The sequence below is a fragment of the Fulmarus glacialis genome, unplaced genomic scaffold (assembly GCF_000690835.1).
Source record: "Fulmarus glacialis isolate BGI_N327 unplaced genomic scaffold, ASM69083v1 scaffold11491, whole genome shotgun sequence".
Taxonomy (NCBI): Eukaryota; Metazoa; Chordata; class Aves; order Procellariiformes; family Procellariidae; genus Fulmarus; species Fulmarus glacialis.
Genome location: NW_009190901.1, coordinates 25,739 through 45,867, shown reverse-complemented (window position 1 = coordinate 45,867; position 20,129 = coordinate 25,739). Strand labels below are relative to the sequence as shown.

General features: G+C 37.6%; 1 protein-coding gene across 1 annotated transcript in view; it reads right to left on the bottom strand.

Annotated features, from left to right (window-relative positions):
* Positions 1 to 1,377: 1,377 nt before the first annotated feature.
* Positions 1,378 to 20,129, bottom strand: part of LOC104083107 (usherin-like) — a gene marked incomplete at its 3' end in the record, with an annotated part of 43,859 nt that continues 25,107 nt past the window's right edge. Inside the window, exons 3-8 of the mRNA XM_009586480.1 lie at positions 11,651 to 11,786; positions 10,404 to 10,467; positions 7,790 to 8,084; positions 6,321 to 6,505; positions 2,792 to 3,013; positions 1,378 to 1,475 (exon numbers count right to left, since the gene is read on the bottom strand). Of these exons, the coding sequence (XP_009584775.1) occupies positions 1,378 to 1,475; positions 2,792 to 3,013; positions 6,321 to 6,505; positions 7,790 to 8,084; positions 10,404 to 10,467; positions 11,651 to 11,786 (1,000 nt within the window). The remainder of the gene's footprint in view (positions 1,476 to 2,791; positions 3,014 to 6,320; positions 6,506 to 7,789; positions 8,085 to 10,403; positions 10,468 to 11,650; positions 11,787 to 20,129) is intronic.

Below are 20,129 nucleotides of genomic sequence, written 5' to 3'. Positions count from 1 at the left end.
CCCGGCACTTGGCCTTGTTGAACATCATATAATTGGCCTCAGCCCATCAATCTTATACCAAACATCCCCATTTTGGTTCTCCCATGGCTAAGAATTATAAAACTAGTAGGAAAATTGTAATTTTGCAACTTGGTAACTATACACTACACTTCACAAAATCCCTCTTTATTGAGAAATGCTATTATTAAGAGCAGAGCAAAGCAATGATAAGAATGTATTTTCTAGATTGTATCTAGATTTTTTAATATGGCCTTTTAATTAATTCCAAGAAACTTAACCTTAATATCGACTATCTGAAAACACAGAGCAGTAAAAAGTAATATTAAGTTTGTTCTTTTATTAGAACAATCACGTTGCTACTACAGATTATTTTAAAGATAACCAAATGTCATACATGACTCTGAAAGGTATGGGAAATTGACATTTCCAGGCTGTCCTTAAATGAATAACTTCAAAGCTCAATTTTCAATGTTTTAAAAAGCCACTACCCAAATCACTGGTTAGATCAAAATAATGAATAAGACCCCCAAGAAAATAACTTCCAAATAAATATGTACATGTCTCAGTATTTTCTTACCTGTGCTCAACTATGCCAGAGACATTTAAAATCAAGTCCAAAAGGTTTTAAGTCTTCCTATGTTAGACATATTTTGTAAAACAACTGCATTAAAAGATCTCTTTCTTAGCTGAAGTCAGAGACTGCAATCTAGATGTCCCAATACCTACATATGTTCCAAGTATCAAAAGGTAAATCTAGTGCTTTACCTTGGATTAGGCATGCGGTTTTGAAGCAAATCTCCAAATTTTCTGCATTTACTGTGCTTGGTTTGCATCATAGAGCTGTCTTGGACCATTTGAACTGTTCCCTTTCAAATGAAACTAAATTGGAAGCTGAACTCCAGGATTGTATCTACTGTGCTCCATCTACTGAATGGGTCTGGAGTCCATAGGACCAGACTAAAACTACTGCAGAGTAACAAAAAAAAAAAAATATCCCTGAAGCACACCTGCTGTGAACATTGGGTCTTCATTACCGTTTCACTCTACAGATCATTTGCTAGTTGCTACAGGAGGTAGAGCCATAATCTTTATCAAATGCTGACAGTCTAAATTCAGGTTTGCATCTAATGTTTGAAAGTGGCATAATCCTCTGACAAGAATTCAAATCCCTGAACACAGCACTCCTAATGGTCTGTGGTAGAATGGCATTTGGCAGGGGAAGGAGAGGGGAGGGAGGGAGAAGTTTATTGTGTCCTTATTTAATACAAATCCTGCTATGGTAAGTTTCCCTATAAAAGCTAAGACAACAGTAACACACACATTCTTTCCCCAACTTTGAGGCTGTTCATAGGTGACGTAGTTAGACAAAGGACATACTAACATTATTTCCTTCTGTATAGCTTTCCTTGACGCACAGGCACCTATACGGTTCCATAGCTGCATCGCAATTATCAGCATGGCCATGACAATTACACCTGAAAGAACAATAGGTAATGAAGAAAAAATTAAAACATAGAAGCACATCTGTCCAACAATATATAACATGGTCATGAAGACAATTTTGTGTATTACATAGTCTGGTTCTTTATAAGGAACAAATAAGCACCACCAAAGAGAAATGTTCTTAAGTGCAGGAACCTACAAAAGACTACTTCACTCCACATATTTTTAAGTATCAACAATTGCTTTCCAAGAAAATAAAAACCAGAATGTAGTAGAGCTACTGTTAGTTTATATAATATATAATGAAAACGATATTTCAGTATATAATATTAATATGTAAAACTTTATTAAAGAAATGGCAATTGTTCATCAATACTAAGCCTTATAGTGTGGCTATAGTTTTTCAAGAAATCTTAACTGTATCAAGCATAATTTTCTAGTTTAACCCCTTTTGATCTGAGTTAAAATGACCATTTCTTACTAAAATAAAATCTTTATAGAGTATTAGTTAATAGACCATCCCACTCTACCTGAAAGGCTGCTCTTCTGAAGGCATGGCATAGCTTTGCAAACTACAGCTGAAATTATTTTACTGTTACATAGTCACCAAGGTTGTAGCTGTTTTAGTAAAAGCATTATCATAACACATCTAAACCAATAATCAAAACATATTAGTAGTGTAGAAAATTTTAAGGCAAACGTGACCTCTAATGGGGTGCTTTCTCTCAAAATGAGAACTACCAAAATAATTTCAGAAGTAATACTTATTAACAAAAATCTGCACCATATGCTTCTTAGAAACTATTTCATTGCCAAATTTGCATATTATTTACAGGGCATAATTAATCCTTTCATAAGACAGCACACTTATCATATACAATAAAGTTGTCAGTCACAGATAATGTACCACTTTTACTGACAGCTGCCCAGTTTTAAAAGGAAAACTACAGCTAAAACAAAGAATGAGCTCTGCATTAAGACTGTTGAAATTGCCATGTCTGGGAATCTATAATGAAACTTGGAAAAGTTACTGAAGTAAAGCACAAGCCATGGTTTCAATCATAAGCCTTTGCTTAGAGGCATTGGTAATTCCAAGGAAAGGACTACTTTTGACAGATTTGTGTAATAAGTATAATTAATTTTAAAATAACATGTGAGCAAATGTTTTAAAAAAACAGTACGTCAATCATTTCAAACTTGATGCACTGCTTCAGACCAAATTCCCTTCTCATTCATAAAGGTAAAAGCAGTACAACTTCATTAAATTTTAGGCAGGTCATTATATACCTTGCACAGCTACAATAGTTGGAGGCAGTGATGGGTGGGGGAAGAGTTCTATAAGACCTACCTTCCGCTGATGGTAACTTCATTAACTCCGTAGTATCTGTGCCTAAAATTTACCCAAGGCTTATTAGTATGATACTGGCCACGGAGATGAATCCTCACTTGTGTAGCTTTTACAAATTCTTGGAGAGATGGAGTATTGTAAAAATCATTGTAACCAGGCCGGTGATTTGGTTCCGGGGTAAGAACACTGAAAGTTAGATTACCACGGGAATATGGTGTAAAGCTGTTTAAACAGAGAAGATGACAAATGAAAAATCAAAATATTTTACAGATGCTATCTCCTAATATCCTTTTCCTCAGAGAGGGTCTCCACTTAACTGTACATAGGTTTTTTGTGGTTTCTGGGGAAAATTCTTAAGTCAGTGGATTCCAAATCACTAGAATTCAAGCAGGGGAAAAGAAATGTCCTCTATGTGTCTGGTCTTCCCCAAACTACCATGCTCTTCTCCAGACCCTAGGTTTCCAATTAAAAGCAAAGCCTCTAAAGGGCAACTTCAAAATGTGAATAAAGTGTGACTGACGCTGTGTCATCTGCACTAAGTTTTCAAAAAGTTTAACACAATGTCTTTGGGAAACATGAATTATGCTTGAACTACATAAGGAAATCATTCAGATGACTAACATGATAACTAACATGCCCATATTGTTAATTATATACCTGCTAAACACATGTAAAAACCATACAGAAACAATTATATTTTGAATTCCAGAGTCACTGGACTGTATCATCTCATTCAATGAGTGAGCAGAGTTAGAAACACATGCCACCTTCCAGTGAGCGAAGTGCAAGAGAATTTAATGGAATGCAGCAGCATTGAGAGTAAAACTGTGTATGTAAGCCCAAGGAGGGGAAGGATAGTCCTGAGAATTCAAGCAAAGGCTGAGTAAACAAGTATATATAAACTGCATGTTTGCACAATTTGGTATGAATCATATCTTGTGTTGGTATATTTACTAGGCGGAGTTTAGCTATGAGTAGAACTTGCCTCCACAAGAGGTAAGAATGCCTGCTTATCTGCACACCTACATGGGCTCATTAAAAATAGGTATCCCACGGTATCACCTGGCACCTGACATACAACATGCAAAAAATGTAATTCTCATCACTTCTCATCACTCAAAATATCTCTGAGCTTTTGAAAGATGAGATTCGTAGTTAGACTAGGTCTGCTGAGTCATACTCCTCTGTCTTCATGAAGGATCTTTGAGTTTACTGTGCCCCTATCCAGGTCAGTGCTTCAGCAAAATCTCAGTAGAATATATCCATATGTTTCTCTGGGGGACATTGTCCTCTCCCCCTCCGCAGAAAGTTAAATAAAGTATTTTTCTTCCATGACATACAGAGCTGTAATGGAAATGTTAAGATGGGTACAAATGGCAGACGAATACCACCACCTTGGTATGGAAGCACCAGAAGGAACAGCAGAAGGACTGTAAGGCTGATGGTGCCTAGATAAGCAGGTCATCAAGATCTTAAGGCATCTACACGCAGCTTCTCAGGAAACCAGGAAAACAAAGGAGATCCTAAAACGAGGGTCAGCCAATATTCAGACTAAGCAAAGACTCAAGCCTCGGATGAGGGGGATAAAGGACAGTGAGTAACTCCTAACTTACAGAGGTGGTACAAGATGGAGAAACAAAAACCTGAATCACTTTCATCTCCTAAAGGACACAAAGCAGTCCACTCAGTACTAGCATGTGGTGACCAAACCAAGAACCCTCAAGCCATGGTAAGGATTTCAAACCCAAGGTCACTTGCCTTCCATGTCAACCCCAGGAGTCTTGGCTAGGCCACCAGGATACAAGCACACTGGTGTCTAAATCCTGGACAGACAATTTGGATGCATCATGGCACTTACAAGTATGTGGGTATGAGAGAGAGAGAGAGAGAGAGAGAGAGAGAGAGAAAGAGAGAAACCAGGTTTGTTTTACAATAAAATCACCCTCCCCTCCTATAAAAGTCTCAGCAGCGAGCTCTGCTACACTGCTGACACAAATTTGAAGCATTGTTCCAACAGTAACTTCTCTCTGAGTAAGCAGAATACTCACCATTACAGGGTATATTTCTTATCTTTTAAACAAAGCTTTCTGTACATCAGCTGTACCCAAAATCATTCATTCGTATCACTTCCTATCACCATTTACGTCGTAATCGAAGAGGAAGAACAGTGCTACTTACAAAACATTTATGGAAACAGTTCATACTCAACTCCTCAGTTCTTTTTAGAAAAGAATACATATACAAATACATATTTCTGGGTTGAAAAGGGCATTACATCTCATTTGGGTTATTTATCCAAAAATGTTTGGCTTACTTAAGAAATTTCCCTTCTCCTCTACCCTCTGCTCCAAGGATCAGCAGTAAAGCTCAAAGTCCTTTGCTGAAAACTGGTGTAACTGAGATGACCTTATGCTCCTCTCCTCAGAATACTGAACTCCTGGAGAACAGGCAAAGATGCTGACGCTTGAAAAGTCTTAGGAAGGTAGCAAAAGTGAAACAACAAAAAAAGCAAAATGCCTACAGCACATGGTACTGTATTTTCTGACTGATTTCCAACCAAGTACTAAACAAGCCTAATACTGACTGGCATCTGAAATCAAGCAAGAGATGGTGCATTTGAACATAAGTAGTGGTATAGATTCAAAAATATACATATATATAGCACGGGTTCATGGAAGGCAGGTCCTGCTTGACCAACCTGATCTCCTTCTATGACCAGGTGACCCGCCTGGTGGATGAGGGAAAGGCTGTGGATGTGGTCTACCTGGACTTCAGCAAAGCCTTCGACACTATCTCCCACAGCATTCTCCTAGAGAAGCTAACATATACATAATATATGTTAGATGCTATATTTATGACGTGTATTGTATGTATTATGTATTTTTAAATTTGCACGTGGTAACTGTCTAGTATAAAGGCTTGCAACATGTTTCTAAAAGGTAATGATCCTTCTTGCCCCCACCCCAGTTTTATTTTGGTTCTTGCTTAGAAAGAAAGAAAGAAAGATTAGAAAGCTTCAAGATTTTTAACCCATTTCTTACATGTTCTGCATGATTAGTAGTAAGGCTGAATGATTGGCTTTTGTACTTAAGTTTGGCCTCTTTTCTAAGCTTCAGAACAAGTTGCACTCTCAGAGGTCATAAGGAATACTTTCACATTCACTAGATGGTTTAAAACAATCTGTTATATCAGTTCCTTCCTCCACTCTTCATCTCAATGTTCTGTAATTCTACTGACAATAGTCCCCCAAAACACAAGCATGTAAAATTTCAAAAGTCTAGCTCAAAAATAACAGAGGAATCAACTGTATCACATTCCTCAATGTCTGAAATCTGATAAAAATGACAGATGACCTTTTGGCAATCTTCAGTCGAAAGGTCAGATTTGGGATCTTTTATATACTCAGCAGCCCATAATAAATGAGTATACCAAATTAAAAGATTCTGTCTCAATGGGACATAGAAATGAATTCTGTCAGGATGTTACCTGTTCAAAGCATCTGTATTATGCAGATAATACCCACTCGTACCTAGGAAGCTGGAGACAGTTGACAGAGTCTGGTTTTTCCAGCGATCCATTGTTATCCATTCCAAAAATACTGCAATTTTTAGCAAAATACTGCCAGTCTTCCCAGTTTAGTTCGTCTCTTTTTTTCCTTTCAATTCTTATTGCTTCAGGGTGTGGGCTAAAGAACTGCAGTATAATATAGAATACCTACAAGAAGATAACAAATTTATAAACTTGTATTGATGGCTAAGTTGTAAAGTTGTAACACAATGAGAATATAAACTTTTTTTTTCCAATGTGACAATATAGTCTGCTTTACCACTCACAGATAGAAAAGAACCAGTATTTCAGTCCAGATATTCCCAATCAAAAACAAAGATAACCTTTTTTGTTAAACAAGCTCTTTGATCTCTCAGACATTATTACACAAAAACTGAACCGTTGCATCAAACTCCACTTTTTCTTGAAGACTATTTGAAAATGCACTACAAAGTCAAGTCCATGATCTGTTACAGTAATATAATTTTGGCAAAAATGAAGGGCATAGCTTTATGTTGCCAAATATTTGATGAGTTGTCTGATAACACGTAATTTTTTTTTTTTTTTTTTAAGGAATCTCCCTATTTTTAGCTTGGAATCTCATCAAATACCCTGTGTTGCATTAAAGAGCACTTCAACCAGCATACCGCTTATGCAGAAATGTGTATGTGTCAAATAAGCCAAGTCTTAGAACTTTACTTTTAACTAAAGGACTAATTCTTACTTATGCAGCCAAAACCTGTCGTCACATTCTTCCCCTTCTCTGCATTAATGACAAAAAAGCAAAAAAGGTAAGTTAGCAAGAATACACAGAAATTTGGTGGAGCTCCTATTGTGAATGTAGCCCCACTACTGATATGTCCCTCCTTCCAAGAAATCCTAACACTCTTCACAGCATAGTGAAGTGTTAGGTGCAATTTGGCCTCTTCAGTAACCTTGCCTGCTTATCGTATTCTCCTTCCACATTCCTCAGGAGGCTAAACTACCATCTCCAGAACATGTACAAAACTGAAATCCCCTCTGGTATGTCAGCATCCCGCAGACATGTTAAATTCCATTTGATTGCAGTCAGCTTTCTACCAGAAGGTATAAAACAAGCACCTCAAGTTTTAATAGAAATTAAAATTGAAGTTGAAATTTACAGAAGTGGAGTTAAAAGGGAGCAACCAATTTATAAATATTGGTGTCTTCACACAGGATATCTACTCTGGTATACCTGTTCTAGAGTACTGCTTGTTACAATGGCCAAGGCACATCAAAAGAGAATTACAAGAACCATAATGCATTCTGTTGCCTCTTGCATTGTTTCATGCTGATAAAGGAAGTATTCTGCCTGGTCCCCTATAACGTCTTAAAGCATAAAGGTTTGAATTTTCTCAAAATTGTAACGAAATGTCTACAAAAATTTTCTCCTAGTTTTGATTTATATAGCAAATGTAATCTTCTCATTACCTGATACTGTCCATTTTGTAAATCTATGGTGATAGAAACACCACGATCCAGACCTGCAGTATTAGCAAACACAGATGAAATCCAGGTGGTCCCAATATCATCATCATTGATGTAATACAGAGGATGAGCTTCTGCATCCAACCTCAGCACTCTGTCGTTAGTGGTATCATCTGCACCATTAGGGATGCAGTACCTCTGTATCAACGGATGTACCCGGGGATGACTTCCAGGACAGCGGCACTCAGACTGGGTATGCAGATGAGGAAATTTTCCAGAGAATACTTCCAAAATATCTCTGTCACAGCATATAAAAATGTAATTACATACATGATAAAAAAGGACAAGTGCCACTTTGTGCCTCTAGGCTGACAGATTAAACAAAATTCAGCTTAGATTATAGTAGAAGCCCTAAAGGCCTGGTTTCATCTCACAGAAATGGGGCAATCAGCTAGGAATCAGGCCACCCAGGGTCCCTACATAATCAATGGTAAGCAGCAGGCACCTTCAGAAGGTGTCTGTGAAGAAGCATTCTGGAGTTGCCTTCATTGCTCCACAGACATATACGGAGCCAACGGAAATGAGCTCCTTGTTGGGGTGTCTAAAGCTAGGTAGGATGAATCCAGCCCTAGATGCAAGGAGAAGAACTCTTAACATTTTATTACGGCATCATATCCAACTCCAATCAGTGATCTGGACACTGTTCTTAAGCGTACCATAGCAGTGGCATATTGCCTGTAACTACAGATGAGTTGAATATTTGCATTCAAATCCTCCAAAAAGACCAGCTTGAGCAATATCACATTGCACCTTAGAAAACCTCGATAGAAATATTTTCACTTTTAACTAACTTTAATACAAATTCCCACTTTTTTAGCTGCCCCAGTCTGTGATCACTCTAGTTGCTTTTTACAGCCCATGTCAAAGCCATTGAGTCACTTTAGTTCCCTCTGACATCAGCAACTGAAATAGATACATAGGTAGGTAGGTAGGCAAGCAGATAGATATATGACCAACACGGGCAGGTTACCTAAACCTTTATCTGCTCATCTCTGGTGTAAAAGGATTTTGTGAGCCTAGAAGATACTTTATCAGTAAGAACATAATATTTGTATACTTATTAAGCAAATAAATATTTGCTAGTTGCCACTACAAATTCCACAGAACCCAAAGTTACAGGACCTTTTAGATAGCCATAGACTTAAATTAATTGATATGCAGACAAGACTTTCCTTTGCAGTTTATCCCAGACAAACATTTTGGACCAAGTCATTTGTGGATATAAAACTACATCTACAAAGACATCAGTAGGCCGCAACACCTCGTAAAATACCTTATCTTTCAATTTTTAAACTTTATTCATTTCACTGACTTAAACTGTAGTTCAAAGGATTTGACAAGCATTGCTTTGAAAGGATACAACCAACAGGATTTTTATATAACTTGGAATTCAGATTCATATTAATACTTCAAATTCATAGGAGCTCAGTTCATCGTAATGTCCTGCAGACAGCTGAGGTCCTAGGAAACTGCTCTACCTCTTATTGAAAGACTATCATTAAGTAGCCTTAAGGTCTGCAGTCACAAGTGTCATTGCGTGTAGCCTACCTACAAGCACCACCCAGACAAATAGGACCTGACTACTTCTGGCCAGCTTGAATTGACTAGATTAATCCAGCATGAGCTGGATAACAAAGGTAACATTTCTTTATAATGCGCTAGGAAGGGAGGCTGGAGGGCAACAGAAATTGCAGTGGCAACCGTAATTTGGCCTCAGGGATGGAGGAAGTCAAAGCAATTGCCCAGGGCTATGTGGGCTGAGCTAGCAAAGTCATTGGCAGCTTATGGTGACAATGAACAGTTAAGACAATAGCACCTTGGGGCGGGGGGGGGCGGGGAGAGTAGGGCAAGCATCAAGAATACCCAACATGGACATCTGATTCCATGGGGAAGCTGAAACCAGAGGAAAGGAGCTGCTAAGCCCAGGAGCCAAGCTCACAGCCACGAAGCCCGGATGTTGACCAGTTGGAGTGCCTGTCCTCTTCACTTGGATCACTAGCATTAAAGTGGTCTAAACTGGATTGGCCCGCTATGCTCCCCTCCTCGCCCCACAGTTTACATGGAGATCTGGGAAAGCTTGGCAAGTCTCATCCAGCAGGACTAAGCTTACCAGCACACACTATTATGTCAGAATTATAATGAGTTGATAACATCTTAATAGTTTATAAGCATTGAAATCTAGCAACTGGATCTACTCTCTGCAAGAACGCTTACTAAGTCAGGTTGTAACAGGGACAACAATAACAAGGAAAGCACACGTTCATTTTTGAGTATTGAGTTTCACTACATATATACTACATATACTACTACATAAACTAGCTATATTTAAGCAACAGTTCAAAAGCAAAACACATTAAGTTGTTGAATTTATTTTAATTAAAGATTTCTTAGATTAAAAGTCATCTTTGAAATGAGGTTCAGTAAACTACATGATCATAAGCAATCATCTAAAGGAGACATCAGAAAAGCACTATACTTTGGGAAATAAGCATATTGTTATCTGTTCTTTCTTCTTACCACACTTTTTTTTTAAAAAACAAAAAAAAAGGTTCTTTACCTGTTTGTAAGTGCCACTGGGTAAAACCGAAAATCTTGCATTCTTCCAACAAATTGCTCTAAACCTAAGAAAATATACTATAAATAAGTAATCTATTGAGCAGAAGGCAGCTTTGCACTGCATGATAGCACCTTTAGTTCAGTACTCGGAGATCTCTCTTGCACAATTACCCCTCCTGAATAAAACCATCTTGGACCTGGACAAAACTATAGAGGGCAGTGACTTAATTTTTTTGGTAAAAAAGAATGATTTATAATAACTTTATAAGAACATTTTGTACCTATCTCTTTTCTGATTAGAGAGGTGGCACAAGGATCGGCTCATTAGACAGAAGTAATGAGCCAGTCCATGTGCCACCTCTAATTAGAGAAGAGATACAGTAGGTACAACTGTACCTATCAATTTATACAATAAAGATAAAAAGCATTTAAAAATATTCCTTTCTTTTATACATTTACTAGTTATCCAGTATTCAGAATCAAAATCACAACAAAACACATTTCCAAATACAAGCTTTAAGAAACGGGGCACAGAATGACTTTCTTGCTCAAGAGCACAATAAAGTTGTTTAAGTGACATAGTTATATTTAGGAGGTAGCTTCAAATTCTGCATGTTCCTGAAAAGCAATAGTCAGTGTTCTTACATCTGCAGAGCCAAGAATTTGTGGAGAGCAACAAAACATCCCCCAGCTGTTCTGCAACAATCACATCATGCTGTAGTACATATAAAATTCTAGATGTAGATGAAGAATAACACTATCAGGCATTACGAGGGGCTGAGGGGTTCTCGTTCTGCTAGTGGTTTACATGAGTATTGATAGAACTGAAGAACATGAACAGCCAGAAATCTTCAGCTCTATTCCTGACTCTGGAGAGGAGTGTAGTCTAGTGGCCATGCACAATCCCATTCTGAAATAGTTTCATATATTTACACAGAAAAACTATGATCGTAAATTAATGGAATGTGTCACTTTACAGACCTACGTTATGGAGAATGCAGGAAAACCTACCTATATGCAGTAACACATAGAATAAATTATGAACCTACAGGATCACCTACCAAACTTCTATCTTTCAGCCAATCTTTCGAGAAAGCTAATTGTACAATAGGAATTTTCTCCTGCAGGAAGGTATTACTTCTCAGCATACAGATAACTTAAAATGACTCACACAAGTTTTTTTAACCACATTGTGTGCATCTTATTTCAATATTCCAGGTCATTCCACTAAAATACTACAAGATTTACCTGTGAAACTTTGTCCAATTTTCAGTGTACCATCAGCATCACTATCTGCAACTGTTCCCACAAGAATCCTTGAATCAAAAGGTGTGTTGTCATCTTCCCAGCCATTGAAGAAGAAACTAATTCTGCTGTGATGCACCTATAGAATCAATGCAAACACATGCTTCATTATGCAATCACCGATATGTTGCGTCTACCACTGATTAACCGTTAACATTACTTCGACCTGCTTGCTGCGTGTCTTTATTTTTGGTGCCTATTGAAAGTAGATACCTCTTTTCCGTCCATCCATTAGCAGTCCAGTTAATAAGATCATCACTCAGGTGCACAGAGTATAACATTTCTACAGTGGTTAAATCAAAGAAGAATCTATGGTACAGTGATCTGGTGGGGAGGGGGAAGAGAGGAAGAGAAGAAGGGTCTGTTTCACAAGGTACGAGGCTGGTTACAGCTACTTCACCACTTCAGGCCATGGGCACATGTTACAGCTGTCAGACTCTTCTCATACACATCAGCTCATACAGGCCCCGCGGGGCTATCTACCATACCCAGGATAACCAGATGCAGCACGTTTCAGGCAGGCCTGTAACACCCCTCCAAAGTGCCTCCCGAACCCCAGCATGTTTCTTTCTACAAGGGCTGAAGGGAACGGTATAGGAACCGGCTACATCTGCTTTACACCCAGTGGGTAATTCCCTTACATCAAGGGAACCCTTAGCCAGGAATATGCACTCAGCCAGCACCCCGGGGTACTGTTTTCTGCAAGTGTTCCCTTCCCTGCCAATTCATTTTAAATTTGAGCTAAGTTCATAGAAATACTTTATGGCATTCTCCCAGCTCCACAAAGTCACAAGATGCTGAGCTTTTACAAAGTACTTTTTTGCATTAAAAATCCTCATGTTTAGGTTACATAAAATTAGAAAAGTGTAATAATATGGGAGTGCCTTTCAGCCTTATATCTTATGAAATTCAATACTCATTTAAAAACTACAGGCACATACGAAATGAAAACTGGAGGCATCGTGGCTATAGTCAGCTTCCCATTAAGTAAGTTAATTACAGAAACTAAGTTCAACTTACTCAAAAATTTTGAACTCTGTTGAATTGTTTATGGAATAAACTTAATCTTATTTATTTCAGAAAGTGATTTATTTGCAAAACTGAAATTACTTGATTTTTAGCAATATTTAGCTTGCATAAGGCTTATTTCACATGAGAGCTTGGTAGCCTTCAAATTTTGAAACATCGTTTTGTTGTTGCCAATTTACAGAGTGTTATTTCCATTTTGCAGATATGGATGCCTGGTGAATCATGTCCACAGAGGCCAAATAAAACTAGAGTGCTTTAGCCTGTCTTGATATCCATGCTAATCAAAACAAAATAAACCTCAAATAATTGCTTCCATAAGAACAATATATATGTGAGGACAAACAGAAGGTTTACAAGCCAGAATAATTTGTTGCCAAGAGGAAAGCCAGAACCTGAAAAAACATCAGTTTGAAAACCACAATATAAGCACTCACAATGCTATTCCACCAATAAAGTCTTTCAAATTTCAGACCAAGATAAACAGACACAATTATCTATAAATCTGAGCTCAGATGATCAGCATCAGTGCCCCAGGCAACATGACTCTATCAGTATTTTAAGAAAGAAAATATGAAATGAGATGGAGATTTTTGTTTGGATTTTTTTTTTATTTAGGCTTCACACAAAATCATACAGATGAATTTTTCTCCTTAAACTGCACTTTCAAACATACAGATGCATGCTGAGCTTTATTGCCATTTCCAGATTCAGTCAATATTTCCCAAATTTAGACAGGAAAATTTATTGCCCTTCCACTGATGGAAATTTGAAGGCTATTATCATAATTACTAAGCCTTGAGATTTGTTCAAAAACTTATTGCATATGAGTTTCACCACTCAAAATACATCTCTCCATTTTAAATTATCTTTTGTGTTGACACATCGATGACCTAAATACAACAGTTTTTTATTTAATTTTAATTCAAAGCCCTCTATAACATCTGATGCCCTATTTGCAAGAGCCTAAGTATATGTGTATATGGTGGTTACATTGCATTTTTTTTCTGCATCACATTTTTTACAGCCTGTTACTGTCATTTGGTGTTTGACTGTTATCATCATAAAAGATACAGGCTTTTCTACTTTGTTATTTGTAGCATTATCTCATGTTTTACAACATCTTTGCACAACATGCCCGCACATGAAATATAACTAGTGAAAAGTTCTCAGTGGTATTAATGCATAAAAAAGAATGTGGTTCCATCTCTACTGTCTTTACCCAGCCAAAAGCTGATGAACAGCCAATTTTCCTTTATCACATTAGCACAGCCATGAGGGAAACACATTTGTTCTAGTCAGCTACACTAAAGATACTATTACCAATCTAACATATACATGTTTTATATCAGCAGTATTCTCAGAGTATGAGGGAGCCAACAATATATTAACACTAGCATGACAGTTTATTTAAGAAAAGAAAATTGTCTCTGTAGAGGGACAGAAGTTAGAAATGTATGGCTAAAGCTCAGTGTCACTGGTCTAATAAAGGTAATAATTCTTAAGCTTTCTTTATAGCAGGTAACACTCCTGTGGCAGCTCTGTCATATCATTCAAATAAAAGTGTTGTCTTTTACAAGTTTAAGAGTACCTTTATTTTTAGTTCAGATGTGAAGCATGTTTCCGCTTTCCTGTTTTCACTGTAAAACATTTGTAAGTGGAATTCAGAAATGGGCGCACTCACCCCCATCAGCTCCTTGCAAGCTTACCGTCTCAGCTGCAGCTTCTATAGGACCCGATTCTGCCTCCCCCAGTGGTAAGCAGAGTGCTCGCCTTCATGCACCCCTACTAAAATCAGTGGGACTATTTATGACCCAAGAGTGACAGAATTGGGCTCTAAATGACCAGGTATTTTTACTTGTTGAAAATAGGTGACTAACAACAATTCGAAATCTCCCTCCCCCCCCTCCCCCACCACCAATCTCTTTGTATTAAATAGGATTTAGAATAGTTGGGTTTAATATAGCACATCCCCAAGGTAGCCCTAAGCACTTTACAATGCTGAATTGGGTATCAGTAGTGCAGTGACTGTGTAAGGCAAAGGCAGCAGTCATTATGCATTTGGCAGTAGCTCAATGTAATGATCCCCCTGCTGGTTATTAAAGGGGGTATGAATATCTGACATGGGAGGAAAATGTAGGAGGGAAACCATGTGTGGTATAAAAAAAAAATCCCAGCAGCTCTCCACTGTGGGAGGAGAGGAATGTCTCAAAGTTTGGTGTCAGTTTAGACGAAGCTAAATAAGAAGGAAGGCTGGCACCGAACCGGCTGTTTGATGTGGTTATTTAAGGTCTCCTGACCGTTAGCACTAAATTGCATACAATACCGCAGAAATAAAAGATGAATTTCACTCCTGACTAGGACAATAGGATTATTCCCCTGTTGTCTTTATTAATAACGTTCTATAGGAATTTGCCCCAGGAGAGTAACAGGAGATGGGCAGGAAAGGCTGGCCTCGTGGTTGTGCAGAGCATAGGACCAGAAGCCTGGGACATCAGCGCTCTAATCCCAGCTCTGAAGCCATCTCTCCCTCCCGTGCTTCCCCATCTGTCAAATACTTAGCAAATCACCTCACAGGGAGGTGGCAAGGATTAGTTACTAAGATAAATTCACTCTGCAACTACATTAGCCTTTGCCAGTGCAGAGCCTAATACCAATTCCAAGCAATGGAAAATCCATTTGATGGTGAACTGAGATGGTGAAAGATATCCACAATCTTTCCTCTAATAGCATTCTTGTTACGATCCAGAAGAGTTTCAAAGATGAGAGGTGCTTGGCCAATGACCTGATAGGCAAGTTCCTTCAGTGCATCCCGAATGAAGCTCTTACGGTCCTCCGTCACAAGCACACTGCCCATCAGAGCCAGCAATACCAAATCCAACCACTTCCTACCGAGGAAAAATTCCCTACCCTATGGGTCACTGTAGTGCAGAACGAACAAGGACACACTGAAGGACAAGCTACCGCTTATAAAATGATAGGGACAGAAAAGGCATTACAACTGTTTATCTTCTCACCTAAAGATCTGTGCTACACAGACGCCACCCATGAAAATATAACAATGAAATTTAACACGAATTTTGCCACTTGGTTTGGATCAGGCAGAGCTGTCATGTAAACAAAAGCCAGTATTTTCATGTCTTAACTGCTAACAGAAGCTGCCACTATATTGCAGTAACCCGTGTGGCAAAACCGAAGCATCACAACCAAATACTGCCCTTCAGAGCAGTTGTACTGGCTAAGACTGAGGGACTAACTATTGCAAAAAGCAGAAGCAGGGGAACATATAGAAGCATGGTAAGCACGTATGATGCTGCTCCTGAAATACTCTTTGAACCTCAAACCACCAGCAGCTCAGAGACTTAATCAGCCAGCCATGGTTTCTATACATTTAGTAACTTTCCATGGATTTCTTTTGCATGATTTTGTACAGCTGCTCCTTGAATGCAAAAAAACTTGTACTTCCCCCAAAGGCACCCACTGTATAGATTGATTCAAGAATACCATGGGTTTTTCTTTCTCTCGCTTTTTTTTTTTAAGCCTTGAACTATAGTGTTATCTACAGGTATAATGTATAATGGTATAATAAATGTAGAAATAAATAAATAGTATAACAGGTATAAACAAACAGTGTAACTAGTATAAGACAAATATTTAGTATTTCCATAAAAATTATCAATATGCTTTTCAAAAAAAGCCTAATACTCCTCTTCATTAACACAGAGGCAGAACACATTTTGGGTATCAAGTAAAAGACACAGTTACATTGATTCCCCTTTTTTGAGCTACAATGGCACTTTCCCAGCCAAAGCCAACTTGGGGGAATTCTGAGACCCCAATCTACAAAGTTTTGGCTTTCAGGTAATAACACACACATATATTACATTGTAACATTCATGTGTGGTATCTGGCACATTTAAGCAACATACACTTTTTCTTCACACACATTAATCATCCTCTCATCAAAATGTCCTGTTACATATAAAGGCAACTGAGACAATTTTAGTCTCTTCCATGTAGAACTGAATTGCATCATTTCAGCCAAAATAAATGAAGTTAAGTAAGCGAACTGTTCTTCAGCAGACACTATGATCTTTTTGCATCAGTAAGATTTTTCCATTAAAAGTAAGTCCTAATATTAATACTACCCACATACCTTGTGCAAAATTATTTCTAATAAATAAGATAAGAAGGAGAGACATGGAAAAGAATCTTTCATGTTCCATTAAAAAATAATAAAGAATACCTAAATATATCATAGCAGAGCTCAAGATCACTAACCAGAGATCAAAACTCCACTGCACTAAATGACATAGAACCAACAGACGCCGTAGTGTCTTCCCCAAATGTTTTAGATTTTATAATTATCATATGTTTCAAAGACATACCTGTTTTCTTAGTAAGTACAATCTTTCCCTTTAGGTTATCTTTCCTATCCCAATGTTTAATGGCATGGGAAAGATTTATTAAAATATTACAGATAAATTAAGGGGAGTTATTTCAAGACAACATTAATCTCTTCTACTGGTTAAATATACATTCTTTTTACTCTTATTCATCATAGCTTCTAGTAACCATAAAATACAATTTAACCTTAAAGTTTCTTCTCATCATCTATTGTTCTAATAACTAGATCGCAGTGTCTGGCAAGACAGATGAAGAAACCAGACGGATTTCTTCCCAGATTTGCAGGCCATAAATGAGGAGTTCCACAATAGAGAGAACTCTGGCACCAAAAATGAAAGGGGAAAAAAAAAAAAAAAATCTTTTTTTTTTTTCATTCAAGCCAAATGATACCAACCCTGGCCTATTTAGTTATCCAGCCAACTTAGTGATGGCAAACACTTCAACTGTAACTTCAGCTCTTAAGGCTATTTATACCATCAAAGAAAGTCTCAGATGGCAGGGGCAGCAATGACCGACACATATAAAAGAAGGACAAGGACGAAAAATTCATCTTCAGACAAATACTAGGAAGTGGAATACATTCCAGTACATGTAATGGACACCACTGTTTTCAAATAAGATGAAAAAGAAGTAGTTCAGGGATCTACGATATGTACCAGACAGTGAACAAGATTCTTCCAAATATCAGGTATCTGCAAACTAAAATTCAAAAAAAAGCAAGCTACTTTTTAAGTTAAAAATGCAAATTTAGCTAGCTGCAAATGCAAGGTAAATTTAAAAATTAAATACAAACTAAAACATAAAGCCTGTTTCTGAAATATGAGAAAACAAGCAAATTCTCCTCAAAAAATAAACTGTAAGAAAAATCAAACAAGTCTGTATTAGTTTATCCTTTAAATAAGCTCTATTTGCACAGCAAGAAGTTTCTCAGAAATAGAAATAATTTTATTTTTATAAAGAAGGTGATACATAATATGAAGAATTTTAAAGTGCTTTATGAAGAGCAATTAGGTAGCTATACAATTTACCTGTAAGGCATTAAAAAAAAAAAGATGTTCCATTTATTTTCCAGATCAGCAAACTGGCAGAAATGACCCCTCCCCTTAGAGTTGCTATAAAAGCTAAAGCAACTCCAGAATCAATAAAGTTACACAGGCTTTACAGAGATGTAAATGAAAGCAGAAGTTAGCATAAATGATTTGCTTAATCATTCAGAAATAACGAGGAATCAGAGATATGAGAAATCAGGAGAAGTTGCGACTCATCCAGCTCAAAAATTACTACACAACGTACAGTTACAATTGCTTACCATCACTTAATTTGGTATGGTTCTTATAAAAGTGGTACCTAAACACAGCTTGCTATCTGTTAAAATAACCAAGATTCAGAAAACCTTTTTTTCTTCTAAACACATTGCAGATTTGTTGCATCAGGAACTTTTTCAATGAGTTCATTCTGTAGAAATAGACAGTATATTAACACATTTTCTCCCAAGGTGAGAAAACAGATTAAGGTTATGACCAAAATGACAGGCCTGTGGCTTCCTTGAATACTTTAATAGAGTCAACAAATCAACAGTGGTCACTGATGACAACAGATGAGGGAAGACAATAGATGGAAGGAGGGGAATTAGTGATGCTGCTATAATGGTCTAATTGGGAACTTGAGCATAAAAATCTTTTTCACCTTCAACCTGTCTAAATATGCTCTTTTTGCTTGCTCATATAAAGATATACGGTATATTCTACCACTGGGGGACACGTGGGTTCATATCTCTACTCTGTGAAAGCGGGTGTGAAACAGAAGCATAACAGTTAATAGAAGACACAGTAAAGGGTTTTTGCATATCAAAGATGAGACGCACACAGGTACATATTCCGGTATTTTCTTGCATAATTGCAAATTTTGCTGAAGCTGCAGTTACAAAGGCTTCCACACAGCTTTAATATTTCATAAGTGAGTTTCCGTAAAGAGGAAGGGTCAGTGATACGGACTTAAGCAACACAAAGTGGACAAATGGAATTCTGGGGGAAAAAAATAGGATTAAACCATAAGCATGAATCCAAGTTTACTTTCAGCTGTGATTTAAGCAGAGCTAGCGACCAAAAACCACAATGCTGCATTTACATATTTTTAAAAAACTGGGTGTCTATGTGCCCCCAAATTGACACATCAGAAATGGCAGGCAACTTTCTGCCACAATTCAACACCTTCCTTCACTGAATAAATTGCAGAATTTACACTGCTTGAACACCCATCTCAAAGGCTCCTTTCGTGCCCCCCCCAGTTCTGCCTTATTCTTATTTTGCATTATTCTACAAATTTTTATTTCTTCTTTTAATCTACTATATTTACATTGACCTTTTTTTTTCAAAAAAAAACAAAACCAAACAAACAAACAAACCACAAAAAATGTAGTGAATACAGGTGGGAGCAGATTCCATGTCCCCAAGGACTATTTTTCTCAAACATTAATACAAAGAGGGAACAAAATAAATGGTTTATCCCAAAATTCCTCCACTCCTCCCAAGTCTTCAGGTAATCTCTCTGTCAGCCACCTTATGACTGCTTTAAAAAATAAAAAGGTGCGGTAGTTTCCACAGCTTAACCTCTGCAGATGTGTCAGGATTCCACACACCACACGCAACCACCTCCTACTCCACACGTTACTCACCAGCACTGGTGCACAGCCTGCTCACGCAGTCTTATATTGCTTATCTCTCCTTACAACATACCACATGCAGCCTAACCCAAGTTTAAAACCTTAGCTGAATGGATAATTCAGGAATAAGCACTATCGTACATTTTTGTAGTGCAACTACATTTTGGCAGTGATGACATTATTGCTAGGGATGTTTGGGCAGTTGTCTTACATACATAAAACCCCTGTGCTCTTTTTTTATTTTTCCCCCCTCTCAGAGACAAAGCTTACAACCCTAAGATAAAAAGAGTTCACTTTTAGTCTTTTGCTCTTTGCATTTTAATTTTT